At 44.6% G+C, this 18,095-nt stretch overlaps 2 protein-coding genes across 16 annotated transcripts in view; one reads left to right on the top strand and one right to left on the bottom strand.

Annotated features, from left to right (window-relative positions):
• The window catches only part of RALGPS1 (Ral GEF with PH domain and SH3 binding motif 1), a 229,265-nt gene that overhangs the window by 91,790 nt on the left and 119,380 nt on the right, over positions 1-18,095 (top strand). For all 14 annotated transcript variants that reach the window (XM_083721190.1, XM_083721183.1, XM_083721193.1 and 11 more), the window contains exon 9: positions 7,184-7,310. In XM_083721190.1, coding sequence (XP_083577316.1) covers positions 7,184-7,310 — 127 coding nt within the window. The remainder of the gene's footprint in view (positions 1-7,183; positions 7,311-18,095) is intronic.
• ANGPTL2 (angiopoietin like 2) overlaps positions 15,481-18,095 on the bottom strand; it is a 29,273-nt gene continuing 26,658 nt past the window's right edge. Inside the window, exons 5-6 of one of the 2 annotated variants that reach the window (XR_014559951.1) lie at positions 16,377-17,151; positions 15,481-16,333 (exon numbers count right to left, since the gene is read on the bottom strand). Coding sequence is in view for 1 of the 2 variants with exons in the window: in XM_083721210.1 (XP_083577336.1) it covers positions 16,952-17,151 (200 nt within the window). In the remaining variant the exon portion in view is untranslated. Of the gene's footprint in view, positions 17,152-18,095 lie in introns of both variants that reach the window. The other variant, XM_083721210.1, reaches the window with a different exon arrangement.

Genomic DNA, 18,095 nt, shown 5'->3' with positions numbered 1-18,095 from the left:
AGCAAATTGAGTCTTTCAACCTTTTGTGCACTGATGTCTTACTATGTTAATGCTGTGATGTTGTGTGCATTACAGGAAATTGCCTGTTTTGTTGCAGTGGAATATGCTTGCTGTATTGCATTGGAAAGATGTCATTTAGAGTGTGGGTGTAGAATTGGGTGGACTGCCCAGAAGATATATTGAGCTAAAAGGCTTTTTGTAGCCCACTGATGCTTGGGTCTGGGGGTCTGTCTAAGGAAAGCAGAGTAGCTAGGTCTGGTGTGAGAAGTGGTACTGTGGTATTGGATTCTGTCAGGGAACTGCCATCGGAGGGACAGGTGGTGGACAGGCTCCAGGAGAATAGGAGAGAATCTGCAGCAGAGGAAGGAACCAGCAGGGGGAGTGCAGGAGTCACAGCGGAGGGGAGGCTCTGGGATACTTCTAGTGAGAATAGCGAAGAGGTAACAAGACCCCCATTAGGAACTCCCACCCTTCGCCGGAAACTGTCACGCAGAGAGTCACGAAGGCGCATGTCCGTCAAACAGCTTTTATGTTGGCGTAAATTCCGTAGACGCCCACTGTCAGATTCTACCAGCGACTGACGGAGTCATGCTTTGGGGGCTCCGTTAGTGCCTCGGTTTGGATGACCAGCCAAACCCCAGAGGGATCAAGCTTTTACGCACAAGCAGCTCACTATCCCATCACAGCAATCTGACAGTCTTTGAAAGCAGCTTGTGCAAGCAGAGGGCATCATGAGCGAACCAGCCGGAACCGGAGGAGCTGGAGCAGGTCCAAGCCTGGAAGAAAGGTACAGGGCGTTGGAGGTCCAGCTGGCGCTGCAAACGGCGAGGCTCGAGGAGAGGAGGGCTCAAGATGCGGATAAAGGGAAAACCACCCCACTTGCCAGACGGGTGCCTGGATTGGTGCAGAAATTTGGGGGGGATCCCAGGAACTATCAAGCCTTTAGGACAGAGATGCAATATGCTCTCAATCTACTGTTTGATGACTTCCCCGATGAGAACTCTAGAGTGGCGTACGTGATTGGCCATCTAGAGGGAGGGGCGAAGGACTGGGTTCGGCCCTTGATGGCAGCCAATAATGAAATCTTAAAGGACACTATGAAGTTTTTTCGCACCATGGACTTGATGTTTTCCAGCGAGATCGAGCAGGGGGTGGTGCGCAGACAGTTAATGGCGTGTAAACAGGGGAGCCGATCTGTACGTGAGTACTGGACTGAGTTCACCATGCTGATTCATAGACTAGGGTGGGACCTTGCTAGTGAACCTATTCAAATGCTGTTTGAAGAAGGTCTCTCTCCGGCAGTGAAAGATGAACTTTCCCGGGCGCCTAGGGCGGAGTCTATGGATCAGCTGACTAAATCAGCGCTGTCCATAGGAGCACGCCAGGAGGCTAGAGCTATGGAAAAGCGGGAAGGAAAGGGGGAACGTTGGAAGGACTTCCGCATTCCAGAGATTCCGGAGCAGCCTTTCCCGCCAGCAGAGCCGATGGAACTTGGAACAGCGCGCGCGCGCGCAGTTTCAAACACCAGTGAAGGGCGGAAGAAGGAGGGAAAGAGCGGCAAGAGATGCTATCTCTGCCAACAGCCAGGTCACTTTGCCAGAGTCTGTCCGCAAAGGAAGGAATGGCAAGGGATGGCGGGAACTGTTGGGGGGAAGGAGGAAGAAGAAATCACGGAGCAAGTAAAAGCCAACGCCTGGTTGCCAACATCAGGGCACAGCAGCCAGGCCAGGGAGTAGTGAATGTGCCCACGCCGGAACCTCCAAGACCAGCGCTTGTGATAGAGGTGTTGCTGGAACTGGCAAACGGACACCCACTGAAGATAAAAGCGCTATTGGATTCAGGTAGCTCATGTAATTTCATGAGTAAGGAGTTTGCAGCTGAACACCAGATACAGACTATCCCATTAAGTAAGCCTTTGCAGGTTACCACGATTGATGGGAGGGAGCTGTTGGGAGGAGAAGTGAACCAACAAACTGTACCAATGATAATGAGGGTGGCAAGACACACAGAACTGATAGCGTTTAACGTAGCCACCTTGGGAGGAGCTCCTATTATCTTGGGAATGAGCTGGCTGGCACTACACGATCCGCTAGTAGGCTGGCATCAGAGAGTGGTTTCCTTTGGATCAGCACATTGCCTAGAACACTGCAAGGAGGGAGAGGCTCAGGCAGGGGCCAGGGCCACTCTAGCAGGGATGGAAGTGATAGACAAGGGGAGGGTGCCACCACAATACGCTGACTTGATTGACGTATTCAGCGAAAAAGAAGCAGATAAACTGCCCCCGCACAGACCCTTTGACTGTCAAATTAACTTACTCCCAGGAGCACAATTGCCAGTGGGCAAGCTGTATGCAATGTCAGACAGTGAGATGCAGGAGTTAAGGGAGTTCATTGACAAGAACCTCAAGCGAGGTTTCATCAGAGAGTCACGAGCGGTGGGGGGCAGCCCAGTGTTCTTTGTGGACAAAAAAAACACGGGCAGGCCCAGGCTTGTATGTGATTTCAGGGCCCTAAATGCAGTGTCAGAACCAGTGACTTTCCCTATGCCTAGAATTGATGACATTCTAACACGGGTGAGAAAAGGGAAATTTTTTACCAAGCTGGACCTTAGGGGGGCATATAACTTGATACGTGTGAGAAAGGGGGATGAGTGGAAGACCACTATGTTCACCCCCTTGGGGGCTTTTGAGTACCGGGTTATGCCTTTCGGATTACAAGCGGGCTCCGCCTGCTTTCAATCATTCATGAATCACGTCCTGGGGCCACTGCTCTACAAGAACTGCGTAGCGTTCTTAGATGACGTCCTGGTGTACTCAGAGAATGAGGAGCAGCATGTGCGAGATGTAAGAGAGGTACTGAGCAAGCTGCGAGAAAACCGGCTGTGGGTGAAACTGGAGAAGTGTCAGTTTCATACCAGGGAGGTGGAATTCCTGGGGTACCGGTTGTCTGACAAGGGATTGGCCATGGATCCCAGCAAGGTTCAAGCGGTACTGGAATGGAAAACACCAAAGACCAAGAAGGACGTGCAAAGGTTCCTGGGCTTCGGAAACTTCTATAGGAAGTTCATCAAAAACTTTGCCCATTTAACAGCGCCCATCACGGATTGTCTTAGTAGCAAAAAGAAATTTGTTTGGACGGAAGAAGCGCAGCGGGCGTTCGAACGTTTAAAGCAGGCGTTTGCGTCGGAAGAGCAACTTTTGCACGTGGATCTACAACAACCAATGAGAGTGGAGACTGACGCGTCAGACCGAGCGGTGGGGGCCGTTCTTCTCCAGCCGGGAAAAGATACGTCTGAATGGAGACCGTGTGCATTCTTCTCGCGGAAGTTGAACAAATCCGAGAGGAACTACACAGTATACGACCGAGAACTGCTCGCCATTCATGAAGCATTCCGGAAATGGCGGCACTTGCTGATTGGGGCGCAGCACAAGGTTCAAGTCCGAACTGACCACAAAAATCTGGAATACTGGAGAACAGCCCGAGTGCTGAACCAGAGACAAGTGCGATGGGCCCAGGAGTTCTCCAAATTCCACTTTGAGATTCGTTACGTGCCCGGCTCCGAGAACGTGAGGGCGGACGCTCTTTCCAGGAAACCTGAGTACTTAGAGGGGGAGGGAGCGCCTGAGGCAAGGCATGTAATCCCTGAAGACCGCTGGGTGTGTGGGGCGGCATTGGTGGGGCAGAGGGAACTGATAGAGGGTACTGAGAACGATGAATACGCCCAAGAGAAACTCAGAGAGCTCAGGAGGACAGAGGAGAACACAGGGGGGTTTGAAGAAAAGAACGGGGCATTGTATTACAAAGGGGCACTGTACATACCCGATGGGGAACTGAGGGGCAGAGTACTCAAGCAGTTGCATGACAGCCCCACAGCGGGACATTTTGGACAGCACAAAACCATGTGGTTGGTTACCAGGGAGTTTTGGTGGCCCAAGGTGAGGGAGGACGTACGGGAATATGTCAGGGGTTGCGACAGGTGCCAGCGAGCGAAAGGAGAGAGGGTGGCGCCAGCGGGGCTATTACAACCCTTACCCACGCCAGAAAGGCCATGGGAGGCAGTATCCATAGATTTTATGACGGACCTGCCAAAATCCAAAGGCAAAACAGCTGTCATGGTGGTGGTAGATCTATTAACCAAGATGTGTCATTTTATAGCTTGTTCACATGCGGTCACAGCAGAGGAAACCGCCAAGTTGTTTGTAGAACATATTTTTAGGTTGCATGGCGCCCCCTTGAGGGTTTTGAGCGACAGAGGGAAACAATTTACTTCCAGGTTCTGGAGGAAACTTATGAGCTTACTGCACGTAGAACTCAATTTCTCAACTGCCCGGCACCCAGAAACAAATGGGCAAGCGGAAAGGGCAAACGGGATTTTACAACAATACCTGAGGTGTTATGTAAAAGACAGAGAAAATGATTGGGTGGATAAGTTACCTCTAGCAGAATTTGCCTACAACAACGCGGAGAACGTGTCCACAGGGATGAGTCCCTTTCTGGCAAATTATGGGTGTCACCCCCGGGCATTCCCAGGAGAGGGAGGGGAGAGGTGGAGCGTGCCGGCGGCGGAATATTTTTTTGAAGAGATGGAAGCGATCCACCGTCAGCTTCAACTTAACTTAGAGAAAGCCAAGGAAGAATATAAGAAGCAAGCAGACAGAAATAGGAGGGAAGGTGAAACTATAAGGGTGGGAGACCGGGTGTGGTTATCCACCCAAGGACTACCGTTCAAGGGCGGGAGTAAGAAATTGAGACCCAAAAGATTGGGACCCTTTGAGGTCATACAGCAGGTCAACCCAGTAGCATTCAAACTCAGGCTGCCCAGTCACATGAAATTACACCCAGTATTTCACAGGTCATTACTGTCGCCGTACCGAGAGGGACGTGAGTGGGGGGAGCGTGAGAGAGAGGCCACCCAAACGCCCGTGATAGAAGAGAGAGAGCGCGACATGAACGTGGCAGGAATCATTGATTCCAGGTGGAAGGGGAATCAGGTGGAATATCTGGTAGAATGGGAGGGGGAAGTAGAGTCGGAAAACACTTGGGTACCAGCAGAGGTAGTCAATGACGAGGTCTTAATAGAAACATTTCATCAGCGTTTCCCAAGAAAACCGCAACCCGTGGCACGATTTAGAAGGGAACACTTTGGGACCACCGATGAGGAAGGAGAGTTTGAAGGGTTCCCAGAGTCAGGGGTGGGTGAGGAAGCCGACTCCGACGAAGAAGAGGAAGACGGGGAGAGAGACGGTACGCCGTGGCTAGAAGTGTTTGAATCCTCGGATGACGAGGAGAGTTCCTTCAGGGGCTTTCCGCCCTCACCGCCAGTGGGAGAGGAGGCAGGAGGGGGTGAAGGGGGCCCTGGGGGGGAGGTGGATGTCAGGGAACTGCCATCGGAGGGACAGGTGGTGGACAGGCTCCAGGAGAATAGGAGAGAATCTGCAGCAGAGGAAGGAACCAGCAGGGGGAGTGCAGGAGTCACAGCGGAGGGGAGGCTCTGGGATACTTCTAGTGAGAATAGCGAAGAGGTAACAAGACCCCCATTAGGAACTCCCACCCTTCGCCGGAAACTGTCACGCAGAGAGTCACGAAGGCGCATGTCCGTCAAACAGCTTTTATGTTGGCGTAAATTCCGTAGACGCCCACTGTCAGATTCTACCAGCGACTGACGGAGTCATGCTTTGGGGGCTCCGTTAGTGCCTCGGTTTGGATGACCAGCCAAACCCCAGAGGGATCAAGCTTTTACGCACAAGCAGCTCACTATCCCATCACAGATTCAAATCCTGGTTTCTTCAGGGTTTCTTTATTTTTATTTTTAAACAGATAACAAGTGATGAGAAACACCACTGTCAGTGAAAGGAGAGAATAAAAGGTTAGATGAACAAACAGTCTGGCTTGATATAGGGCAGCTTTCTAACCTGGGTGGGAAGTGCATGAATGTATCAGACACTGGGATAAGTTGCAGTTGTGAATCAGGATGTTTCTGAGATTAGACAGCATTGAGTTGCTGATCCAGGCAGAACAGAAGTAGCAGCAGAGAGCAAGGCAATGTAGGACTTAGAGCTCATCCAGACTTCCTCTTGGCCCCCATTTCCCCCCAGGAAAACTCTATCTTTACCACTGAATTGGAACAAATGTCAGTTGGGTTTTCAGTGGGTTGATGTTTGCACCAATTCAGTGCTAAAGAGTGGGTTTTCCTGGGGAAAGTGGGGGGGGGGGGCAAACAGAGAACCACTTGGACCCATGCCTAGAAAGCATGGGACAAGTGGAAAACTGCTTAGACCCAGGAGCATAGTGTGGGGAATGCCAGGGGGCCTGGCCCCAGGAGCAGGTTTTTGAAAGGGTGTGAGGGAGCACCTCAAGGCACTTCCATGGCAAGCTCCTTCACTTTCCAAGCTGCTCCTGAGCCAAGCCTTCAGGGTTGGGGCAATGGCAGTGCCTCCTTCATTTTGTGGCTGTCAAAGGGACGCCCCTGCGTGCCCTGACGCCCCTTTCCCCCATCCTGGGCTGACCAAGAGGAGGTGGCCCCCAGGTGAGAGGTTCTGGCAGCCTCCTCCTCTAGCTTTGAGCCTTTCTCCCTCTACTTGCCTCACTCACCGCCGACTCAAACAACCGCAGCTCGGTCAACAGTGAGAGCTTGGATGGGTGCAGCCACCCTCCATGCAGCCACCCTCCATGCCCCAGGCACTGAGAACCCGCACCATGTGGCTGCTTGGGCCCATGCTTCCTAGGCACTGAGCAAGCATGCTTCCTAGGCACTGAGCAAGCAGAAGTGTGGATGAGCCCAGAGTATGACTGAAATAGATGAAGGGAAGGTGAATTGGAATAGAGCAGAGCAGATGCAATGGTGTAAGCAGAAACAAGTTGCTTTGTTGTCTTGTTCCAAAAACTGTGACAGGGAGTACTTGTAGGATATATGTAGTATGAAACACACAGGATTGAATGAAACACTGCCTTTTCCTTTTAAAGTATTGTGAAAAGAGAATATACTTCACAGTGTTTGCTATATCCATTTTCAGGTACAGGGTTATGGCTGATTCTGTGGACCGTTTAAAATTTGTTGCAACCCCTTAACCTCCTTAGCAAAACAGTATTCAGCCTAAAGAAAGTTACTGCTTTCCTGTGTTCTAACTAATTAAATTTTCATTTTGCAGAATGTTAATAGTTTTACTTGACCTTTCTTTTTTTAGCTTTTGAATCGCAAAGACAAGGCCACCTTTGAGAAGCTAGACTACTTAACGTCTAAGGAAGATAATTATAAGAGGATGCGGGAATATATCAGATGTTTAAAGATGGTCCCCTGTATTCCTTATCTAGGTAAGTCTAATTGTTATCTATCAAATATAGTCTTCAATTAGATGCCTTTTCTGTTTCTGACTAACAAGTAAGCCCAGGCATGTCAGATCCAAACCACAGGTTAAACCAGTGTGGTTCAGTTAACCAGTGTTGTGAAGAAGTTTTACAAGTGGTAATGTGGCCATTACTTCTGCTATGCGATGAGGAAAAAGTCACTGTGGTCTGAGCTGTAGGGAATGTGAAAGAGGCACTACAGAATGGGCCCATTATCCTAGCACAGAGGTTCTCTCATGATGTTGCTACATTGGTGCCTTGAAAACATATCCAAGGCCACTGGCTGATGGAAAATTCCTGCTTGGCGTAAATATGGTGAGTTTTATGCTCATCTGTCAAGTTTTCTTCAGAATAAAAATGTTTGGGGTGCAACTGTCTATGATTGTTCTTGATTCTACAGAAGAATAGAGGGGGGTACTTAAATGGTAAACATATTCTTATGTAAAGGAACTTGAATTAGGCAAAATATATTCTTCCTTTGTGATCACTTTCTTAGAAATGTATATCTTAATGCACTTCTCAGAGTTGTTATCTTTTAGTAGTATCCTCAGATTAAGGTAGTTCTACAGCAAGGGTTGGTTATCTGTGGGCCTAATCCTGCCCACCAAAGCCTGTTAGAGTGCTCTATAAACAGGAAGCGCATTTGGAACTGCCCCAATATTTCCATTACCAGTCTCTGGAAACAGCACATCAGAGTTCTCCTTCCTTTTTCTTGGGCCCTTCTATTCTCATTGGCACCAGAATAGAAGAGATGCTGGCATTGTCAAATTGGGCTGGGCTCCTTTCAGTTGTGATATATTGACCCAGAAATACCTTCCTCGGGGAGGCTTGTTTGGTGCCAAGCTTCATATGCTTTTAGTTGTTTTATAACTAACCAGGTATTTTATTTAAGCCTTCTGCTTTTTAAATTTTCTGTTTCAATTACTGCTGCTTTGTTGTTCTTACTATGTTTTTCTACTGATTTATCATTTTCTTTTGTTTTAAATTGTTTGGAAGCTACTTTGAGAGCTCTTCAGACGAAAGCAGAAAAAAAAGATACATGTATACTAATACAGCATCCAAATTATAGAATTACCTGGAAACAAACCTTATGAATGTCTTAATGTTGCGGAAGAATATATTTATTCAGGAGTGTTAGACTCCTGCATAGGATGCCACAAAGATTACAAATGAATGCCACAATAAAAAAGAAAAATACTGGCAGGGTGGGAGGCAGATACTGGTGTAATGGATCAAAAGTAGTAACGGTTGTTGCAGATATTTCCTTGCAAAGCTCTACCTCACTGTTTAAAGAAGCTCAGTGTAAAAACAACATAGACTCCCATGTTTGCATAGACCTCATCAAATACTACTATTTGAATGTAGGGAAAAGATCCTTTGCTTTTGCTGTTCTGTGCATGCTTTGGCTTCAACCCCATTATATATATTATATACATGCATAGATATGTTTCTGTGTTTAGGACTTTTCTCTCTGCATTTTTAAAAACCCCAAATACTTTGATAATCCTCACTTTTGTAGTTATGTCTCCTAATGGTGAGTTAAGGTTGGTTTTTTTGTTAGGAGGGCATTCCTTTCATCAGTGCAATTTGTCATGTTGCAAGGGATTATTGGAGTGCAGTGACAAGTGTGGATCAAATATGTGAGAGGGAAGATGCTCCCCCTCTTTCCCTCTTCCTTTTATCTCAGAAAATAGTTGACTGTACATGGGCAGGAGATTGCTAGGAAGCATGTGCCCATACTGCTTATTAGTCAGTTTTGCATATTTCTTTTCAGAGTCTCCTTCTCTACTGATGATACCAAGGGACTATTATGCTTAATTTGTAACCTCAAAGTTTTTAAATTTCATATGAGTCAGTCTTCATGGTAAAGGGATATGTTAAGCGTCAAAAGGAATTATGAGCAAAGTCTATAAAGAATGGCGGTTATCCTATACTACCCACTCCTTTATAAGGACATTGGAAGGATAGCGGGAAAGAGGGCTGTGCTCCTTGACAAGAAGCATTTCTCTTTCCACTGTTACTTGGTTCAGAAGACCTGCCAATGCCCTGTTCCTTTAACCATATTCTGCTGTGCTTTTCCTACCCCTATATCTTGGCTATACGTAATGCTACATATCATATTTCCAGTTTACGTTTGCGTTCTTGCTTAAGTACCCAGTTACCCTTTTGCTTATAATTCCTAGTCTCCATGGTTTTCCCTGCTGTGGTTTTTCCTTTTTTGCTTTGCTAGTATTACATACTAGTTTCTGATTTTTAAAAAAAATAATAATATCCAGGATCTAGTGATCTCATTCTTATCCTTATGGGTATTTGCCATAGTACCAATAAAGCAAATAGTGCATTTTGTTTTGTTTCTCTGCTTCAGTGAACTCAATTAACAGTCATAACCTCAAGAAATAAGGATGTGTGTGGTATGAAGAAAACTAAGCATATTTCACAACCCTTAAAATGTGGTTTTTAATGCTGTGTAACAACCTTGCTTTTTGCATCGTCTCATTCAACATTTGAAAACACACATCTTATAAAGGCCTGCCAAGAGAGTGAAGTGCAACTGGGTAGTTGCTGCAGCTGGGGTGGCATGCAATGGAAAAATAACAGGGCTGGAATTAATGAAGTAGTATTAACATCAAAGGAACTGTGCATATTTCTAGGGTATTCTCTGTCTGTAATTTTTATAGCTGGAAGGAGAAAGGAAGGGAGGGGAAACACTAGATTCATATTCAGGGTTATGAGGTTCATTTTTAGTTGAACGCAGCACAATTTTGTGGTTTGAGGAAACAGCAGCTTTTGAGAACTTTCTTATAAAGATTCCAGAACCTTTTCCAAGACCCATAAGTTTTCATTCTTTTGGCCAGCCACCTCAATTATATATTGCCAGTGGATACTATCTTGCTTGCCCTTATCATAGGTCATTTCTAGGTTATTTTACTGTATACAGTTAAGATAGATGAGAGATGAATGTAAGAGTTGGCTCATACTTACCATCAGAATACATGGATAACCTTGACTTCATACATATGTACAGCATATGAATTTTAGATACTGGGATTATAAAATGTGGCAAAAGGTAATTCTGCCAGTTAAAATTCCTGTTTGGTTAATATTTTGTTGCTGCCCCTCATATGCAAGAGTTTTGCGTATTTTCCTTCTGTTGTTACTAAGGAAGGTAGTGGGCTTTTGTAATTGATTTCATTGCAAACCATACTAAATTCAAATTTTAAAAACTGGCTTTTTTAACTTTTAGAAAACATATGTATATGCATATAAATATATATATTGCATACATTACCCATATGTTCAACTCCACTTTTTATTCTAAAAACAGGAATCTTTTGACTGAGCAAAAAATAAAATTTTGGCAGTGTTTTCCTGCAAATATAGAAAGCTTCCAAGGGGTTCGCCCAGATTCAAACTTAAAAGGCTCTTCTTTCATATTGGCATATGTTACTTGTAGATATACATTGCTCTATCTGCCTGAATGAAGGAGACAGAGCTTCTTTTGTTTCTGTTGTTTGGGATCCTCTGAATGTAAAAGGTGATATGTTATTGTACACTGCTGTATCTTTGGCAAAGCCTCTTAACCCATATCCTTCCCAGGCAACAGTGATGTGAAATAATTGTAGTTATTCATAATTGTGCTTCTGATCACACACTTCAGGATACCTCTTATTTCTTTTTGAGGGAAGGAGTGAGGGAGTGTTTGGCAAAGCTTTTGGGGTGTCCCTCAGCATCCTTTTTTTTCTTGGGAAGAATTCTTGGGCTTACCAAGCTTTTCCCATAAAACCTGCCCATTCTAATTATTCCACGTTTGTGCATTACATCACATCACATCACATCATTACTGATTCTTCTTTTGGCAGGGCAGAACCCCTTCAGCATGAACCTCTGCTACTCTTACCTGATCTGCTCCTCATGGTGAATGACCCCATAACTTTCTGTGTATGAGCCGTAAAGACCTTGTTTATGGTACATTTGTAGTCTGCACAGATGCGGACCGAGCCTTTGGGCTTGGCGGGTGTGGCGATTGGGGTTTCACGGGGGGCATTAGGCACCGGCTCGAGCACTCCTTGCTCCATGAGCCGGTCTAATTCCTCGTCAATGCGGGGTTTAAGGGCGAACGGGACCTGGCAGGCCTTGAACCTGATGAGTCGTACGGCGGGGTCTAGTTGTAGGCCAATGGGGGGGCAGTATATCATCCCAATGCCCCGTCGAAAACCTCCAGAAACTCTTTGCAGATGGCGTCCATGTCCATGTGGGAGCTGGTGCGGTTCACCCCAGTGATGGCTAGCCCCAGTGGCCCAAACCACGCCAACCCCAGTAAGCTAACGTAGGGTCCCTTGACCACAATCAAGTCTAATTGCCGCTTCCACCCTCGATATTGTACATTGAAGGTTCCCACCCCCATTGTGGGGAGGGTACTTTGTGTTTTTGGAAGTCCTGGAGGGTTAATGGGGCTGGCCTAAGGTTGGGGCCGCCGCTGGGACACAATTTCCTTAATGTCTGTGCCAAGATTATGGACAGGGTTGAGCCTGTATCAAGCTCCATGAGGCATGGGACTTCCTCTATCTGTACCTCAATGTATTTTTTTTCTGCATTAGAATGAGGCAACTGGTATACCTGACAGTCTGTCATCTCCGTTGAGTTGCCTTGGTGTTTTGGACTATAGGGCCCAGGACTCTTGAGTCAGCCATCTGATGCAAGGCGTCGAGCAGGGCGGGTGCAGCACACCCAGGCAATGTGTCCCACTTTTCTGCATTGTCGGCATTCTGCGTTGTAGAAATGGCAAGTCCTCCGCTGTTGGCTCTCCTCACAGCTTGCACAGTTCCCCTCTTCCGGACAAGGCTGTCGTGGTGGGAGTGCAGTTTGTGTGCACTGCTGCACTCGGTGCACGTCCTCCCGGTTTGATTCTGAGTTGTTGGTGAGGTTCTTATGGTGGACCCTTGGTTGGGACAACACATTTGACTGGAATCCTTGCACTGACTCAGCGGCTTCAGTTGCTAGAGCCTCCTCTAGGGCGACCTGGAACTTCAGGTCCTTCTTAGCATAGAGGCGCCACTGCAGCTTCTAATTCCTCAGGCTGCTCACGAGGCGGTCGTGGAGCATGTTCTCCAGCTCTGTGAAGTTACAGAGCTGGGCAGCCTGGTGGAGGGAGGTCACATACCTGGTTATGGTTTCTCCGGGGGCCTGCCACTTTGCGTAGAAGGCATTGCGACATGCTCCCACCAAGGGCTGTGGCAAGAAGTGCCCCTTCAGCCGTTCCATTATCATGTTGTAGGGAATGGTAGAGATATTTGTGGGAGTGAGGAGGGCTTGGCCAATCTCAAACGTTTCTTCTCTACAGACGCTGAAGAAGGTCGCCATCTTCTTGGCTGCATCAGTGACGTCCTTTGCCTCCAGGAGGAACTGGAAGCAGGTGGCATATCCTTCCCAGTCTCCTGAGGCTGGGCCGAACAGCATGAAGCTATTGTCTGTTGCCATTCTGGGTCCTTGGGTCCCAGAGCTGTAGCCTGGATGCGCGGTGCGATTGTGTGTGCAGTGCGCGGCAGACAGCTCAGCAGGATCTCACCTTCGTCGCTGGTGAAATATGCTTGGAGTCCTGCAGTGATTTCATGCTCTTTATTGCAGCTTGTAAAACAGCAATTGAATTTCCCCACAAACCTCAGGCTTTTATATACATTATTTACACAATGAGTCCTGTCTGATTGGCTGATTCTGCTTCCCTCCTGGAGCCTGATTGGTCTGCTCCTGCAGGCTAATCAGTTGTTGCATTCTACGATCCTACCAGCCTAATAGGCTGATTAACTTCCTCCTGGAGCCTGATTGCCTTTTCCTGCAAGCCAATCAATTGTTGCATTCTAGGATCCTACCTGCCTATTGTTCTAGTATCCAAGCTTAGTACATAAAAATCTGTAATGTCGTACTGATATCTGCAACACATCTGGTCCCCATCCTTTTCACCAATAATATAATGGAGCTGCAACCCCCTCTTGCAGACAGCTTCTTCTTTTATTTTATTTTACAGCATCTCACACCCATCTTTGAATATATGCCACTTCAAGTTCTTTCCAGCATTCTCTGTTGTTTGTTTGCTGCATTCACATCATAAGCCCTACTGTTAGTTCTAGGTCATCCACCCACCACATAGGTGATTGTCTCTTTAGTCTTTTAAAATTGTAGGGGCTCGACACTAGCACTGCTTTATTCCACCGACCCGAGTTGTCTCTTGCCAGAAGCCCTGCGTATGTACATTTCAACTTTGCGACCTTTCCTTCTAACGTTTATTCTCTGTCATATCCAATTATTAGTTTCCCTGTCTTTTAATTGCTCATTCCATTGCATGTTGTGCTGTTCTTAAGCTGTTCATGTTTCTTTGTGTCATGGTTCAGCTTACACATTTGTAATCAATTAAATAAAGACAGCCCCTTACAACCCAAATTGCACTTGGAGCAGAGGTGAAAAACGGGACTTTGGCTAATATAAGGGAAGGGGCAAGTCAAGATTATATGGTTTTAAAAGGGGGGACAAAAAGAAAGGGGATTTCAGATAGCTGCCTGTTGGCTCAAGCCTCTTTCCACAAGACAGGATTCTGTAGCAGTTGCTTTGATTCTTTCAGCAACTTGGACAGATGGTTCTTTGTCTTGAGTAGTAGATAACAAGCATATAACAGGGGACTCAGAGATGTTAGCAGGAGGTGAACTTGATTCAAACCGCAGAAGGACAATATGCCCCAAACTAATGGGCAATTAGAGCTTGTTGTCCAACACCCTCCAATAAAATCAGTGGTAAAATATTCCATTAAATACACGCGCCCTACAAGGTATTGCCTCTAATTGTGATTTTCCCAGAATGCTTTGTTGCCTATAGTTTCACATGTGCCTATGGGTTTAATCTTCAGAAGAATTTTAGTGCTTCTGCTGTGTTCAAACTGATTATATAATACTATACAATTAATTCTCTGCTATGCACATATATTGAGCCTATACCTGTAGTATGTTTTGCAGTGTATATTCTATGTATGGATAAAAATTGGTGTAGATGAGTCTGAATCCCTTTGTGTTTGCATATTTTTGCTTGGGTGTGCTTATTCCCACAAGCACTGCAGATATTGGGGAGATGAAAAAGATCATGAGCAGCATGAAGAACACTAGAAAGAATTGGTATTTGTAGGTATCTTGTTTTGTTTTGGTACTTCTACCAAAATAATGCCAAGGTATGTCTTTTCTCCCTTTCATATCTTCTTCTGCTCATCCTTGTGCTATACTCAGTTCCTGATGGACAGACACAAACTTAACTCTAGCACTTTCGATATAACTTTATACTGTAAACTTTGCTGTGAACCTTGGATGAATGGAGTTATATAAATTTAATTAATTGATTAATAACTCTATCGTGTTCTTGATTGTTGTAATGCTCCCCAGGTTCCTACAAGGCCCATGCCCCTTGAAAGTCATCAGGTCAGATTCTACCAAAATGTTTGCTTCTTTGCAGCATCGTGAATATAGAATTTTATTCTTTGATGGCTTTCTTGCTTCTGCTCTTTAAGTCTCTCTACTGCTATCAGTTGTTTGATATTTTCTACTCGTTGTTCAGATCAATTGACTCCCGTGTGCCATTCTCTTCATTAGCTTTCTGTTTCTTCACTTGTTTTTCACCCTTTCAAATTTCTCCATGGCCATCTTCATCTATATCAGTAACATTTCCTGTTTCTAAATGCTACTCCTCAGAATACACAGAGATACCAGTGCTAAACCTATTATTACCATCCCTCTTTTTTACCTTTGTCCCTTCCACTTTGCAACTCCCAGTTGTTGTTGTTTGTATACTGCCCTTCATCCAAAGATGAAAGGGTACTTCATAGCATAAAAGTGCAAAATGAGAACACAAAATACATAACAAAAGCAAAACAAAAAACAACCAACAGCCTTCCTCCCACAAACACATTATTATTATTATTATTATTATTATTATTATTATTATTATTTACAGTTATGGGAACGTCAGATCATCTGCCATTCAACTCTTGTTCTCTGTTTGTTATATTCAGATCCTTCAAGAAACCACATTTGATCAGCCTGTTTCTAAGGTGTTTCGTAAATAAATAATGATAATATAAGAATGAAATCTAAGTACATCAAAATAGCATTTGTTGCTTTTATTACACATTTGCATCATTACAAGGATAATCAGATAATATATTAAAATCCCTACTTTGATTTATATACAAGACATGCTACATCACACTCCAAACGTTTGACACACATTGTATGTTACGAAAGAAATAATGAGGTAATAAGAGTTTTTAAATGTATGATTTTCACTGTTCCTATAACGCAGCCTTATTCAACTGGTGCCAGTCAGATGTTCTGAGTCTAGCTCTCAGCTCCAGCTAGCATGGCCAATGGTTAAGAGTGATGGGAACTGTGGTCTAAAACATCTGGAGGGCACCAGGTTTGGGAAGGATGTTATAATGCAACATGTGATAAAATAATCTATTCTGGAAACTTACCTCAGCAGAATACTTGAATTCAAGTTTCTGCCATGGACTTTATTTATAAATATAATTGCATAATCACCTTTCAATATGTATACTTGGCAATAATAGTGAAATATGGCAAATACAGTTTTAAGTTTCACATATTCTCTCTCAAAGGTCACAATCTCATGTCCAAGGGCATTTAAATAAGTTCTATATCTATATCCATCATTTGCCTGCAAAATTGGATAGTTCTTTTTGTTGTTGCAATGACTACAGAGCAGGTAATGACTCTAAGGGTACAAAATAACTTGAAACCAATAAGCTATCATTTAGGTGCAAAGGTATTAGTGTTGGTTACAAAAGTATACAGTGAACATGTAACATCTAAGATGCTTCTAAAATGACCAGATGTTTAACCGAAAAATGCTGAAACTGTTTTGTTTATGAGAAATATAGCTGTGTGGTCAGTTATGGATAATGCCTAGTGCATTAATAGTGAATATAACAACCTGGACTGTTTGTCAGATCTGTTTGTCCTGTACAAAATGATTCAGGACTGTTTGTCCTGTACAAAATGATTCATTGTTAAGTTCTAAGAGTGCTTTGAGACCCAAGAAAAATAGGGGATTCTATTAGTGCTGGGCACAGTGTGGACACTTCAAAGCAGACACTACGCTCTCTCAATATCTAAAGAAGTTTAAATTAGGAACTTTCTAATATACCTGTACTGGCTACATAGTTTCAAAGGATATTATTTCCTGTGTCAAATGAATTTATTATTTTTTAAAGTCTTGCTGTACAGTTTTTTAATATGTCCAGTATTTGAGAATATATAAAACATACAAAAATATTCAGATGATGTGGCAGTATTTTTAGCATCTCAGCTTATCTACAGTCCATTTTACCTGATAACTCTTTAAAAAAAACTGTTAAGAAAAAAGAAAAAAATCATTTTGTGGTGACATTCTTGAAATCTTGTTATTTTGGTTCTGGAACGATTCTTGGAAAATACAATATACAAGTCCTCTGATTAATAGCGGTCAATGTACAATATATTACATTCTTTGCTGGTGCAAAGATGTGTTCTGGATAGCACACAAAACTGTTATATAAAAGGCTTGAGAAGTTCCTTTTAGTGGAATGTGTTGGGATTAGGTCTGATCATCATGATAACCTTCTTCAGTGAGTATGAGCCTCCACGGAACTCAGCCCAATAGACACCATCTTGATATCGACTTCGGTAGTGTCCTCCTCTGTACCAAACACCATTGAGATTCGAGTGTGCACATGCATTGTACCACCATCCCCCTTTCTGGTAATGAGCACAGTTACCTGTAATAGAAAGGAGAATATCACTCTATGAATAAATGGATGAGTTAAACTTGGTGCTTTTCCATTTGCAAGGTTCTTGATGCTTCTGTCTCTCGTCAGAACAAAACCTCAGGACATGCAGAGAACTTGGCAGAGGAGGCAAGATTGGTGGCAACTACAGATATGGTTCACTACAAAGCCAAGTCAAAAACTGGGGCTCCTTGGTGTGTGGCTTGTATTTCCTGGTTGGGCTTTTCTGCCCTTGGCAGTTTTAAGTGCATCAGCTCCACCAGTTGCTTGTTGGTATGTTGCAACCTGATTGGCTACTGGAACTGCTTAGCAAGCTTCTAGGAAGCCTAAATTAGGAGTGGACAGAAGGTAAATCTTGATCTGCTTGTAGATCTCTGGGTAATTGACAAAGCTTTCTTACTCCCAGTTGTTTAACAATAGAGAAGTGAAATGACTCCCCCACCCCAGTTATACTGCTGAAATGAAGAAAGCTTGGGACAACCAAGCTTTGGGATTCTTGTGTGGAAGGACTGTGAGTCCCACCCAGTTTCAGTGACGCAGAACAAATTCCTGGGCTCACAGTTCTTTAATTCTAAGTGTATGTCTTTTCTCACTAGGATTTGCTTGGTGGGCCCCAGGGTTTCCAATAAAAACAAAATAGATCCTGCAAAGCCCATCTGCCCATCTCTGGCTTGAGCCTCTTAGGCATTATAATATCTGGATAGGTCTCCAGGCTGTTACATCTCCTGCCATGCCTGCTCTACCCGCAGTTCCTTTTGGCTGTTTTGTCTCACCCACTTTCCTGCCTATTTTGCTACTTCTAGAAATATAGAAGCATGTCAGATGGACTGCTTGCAGAATGCCTGGGAACTCCAGACAAGGATTTGGTTACGAACTTATATCTGTAGTTGTACATTTGGTATGTTCCTGACATCCAGAATAATATATTTTTTCAA

Source organism: Podarcis gaigeae, assembly GCF_964106915.1.
Source record: "Podarcis gaigeae genome assembly, chromosome: Z".
Classification (NCBI taxonomy): Eukaryota; Metazoa; Chordata; class Lepidosauria; order Squamata; family Lacertidae; genus Podarcis; species Podarcis gaigeae.
Note: the sequence above shows the minus strand (reverse complement) of the source record. Positions and strands in the feature narration are given on the sequence as shown.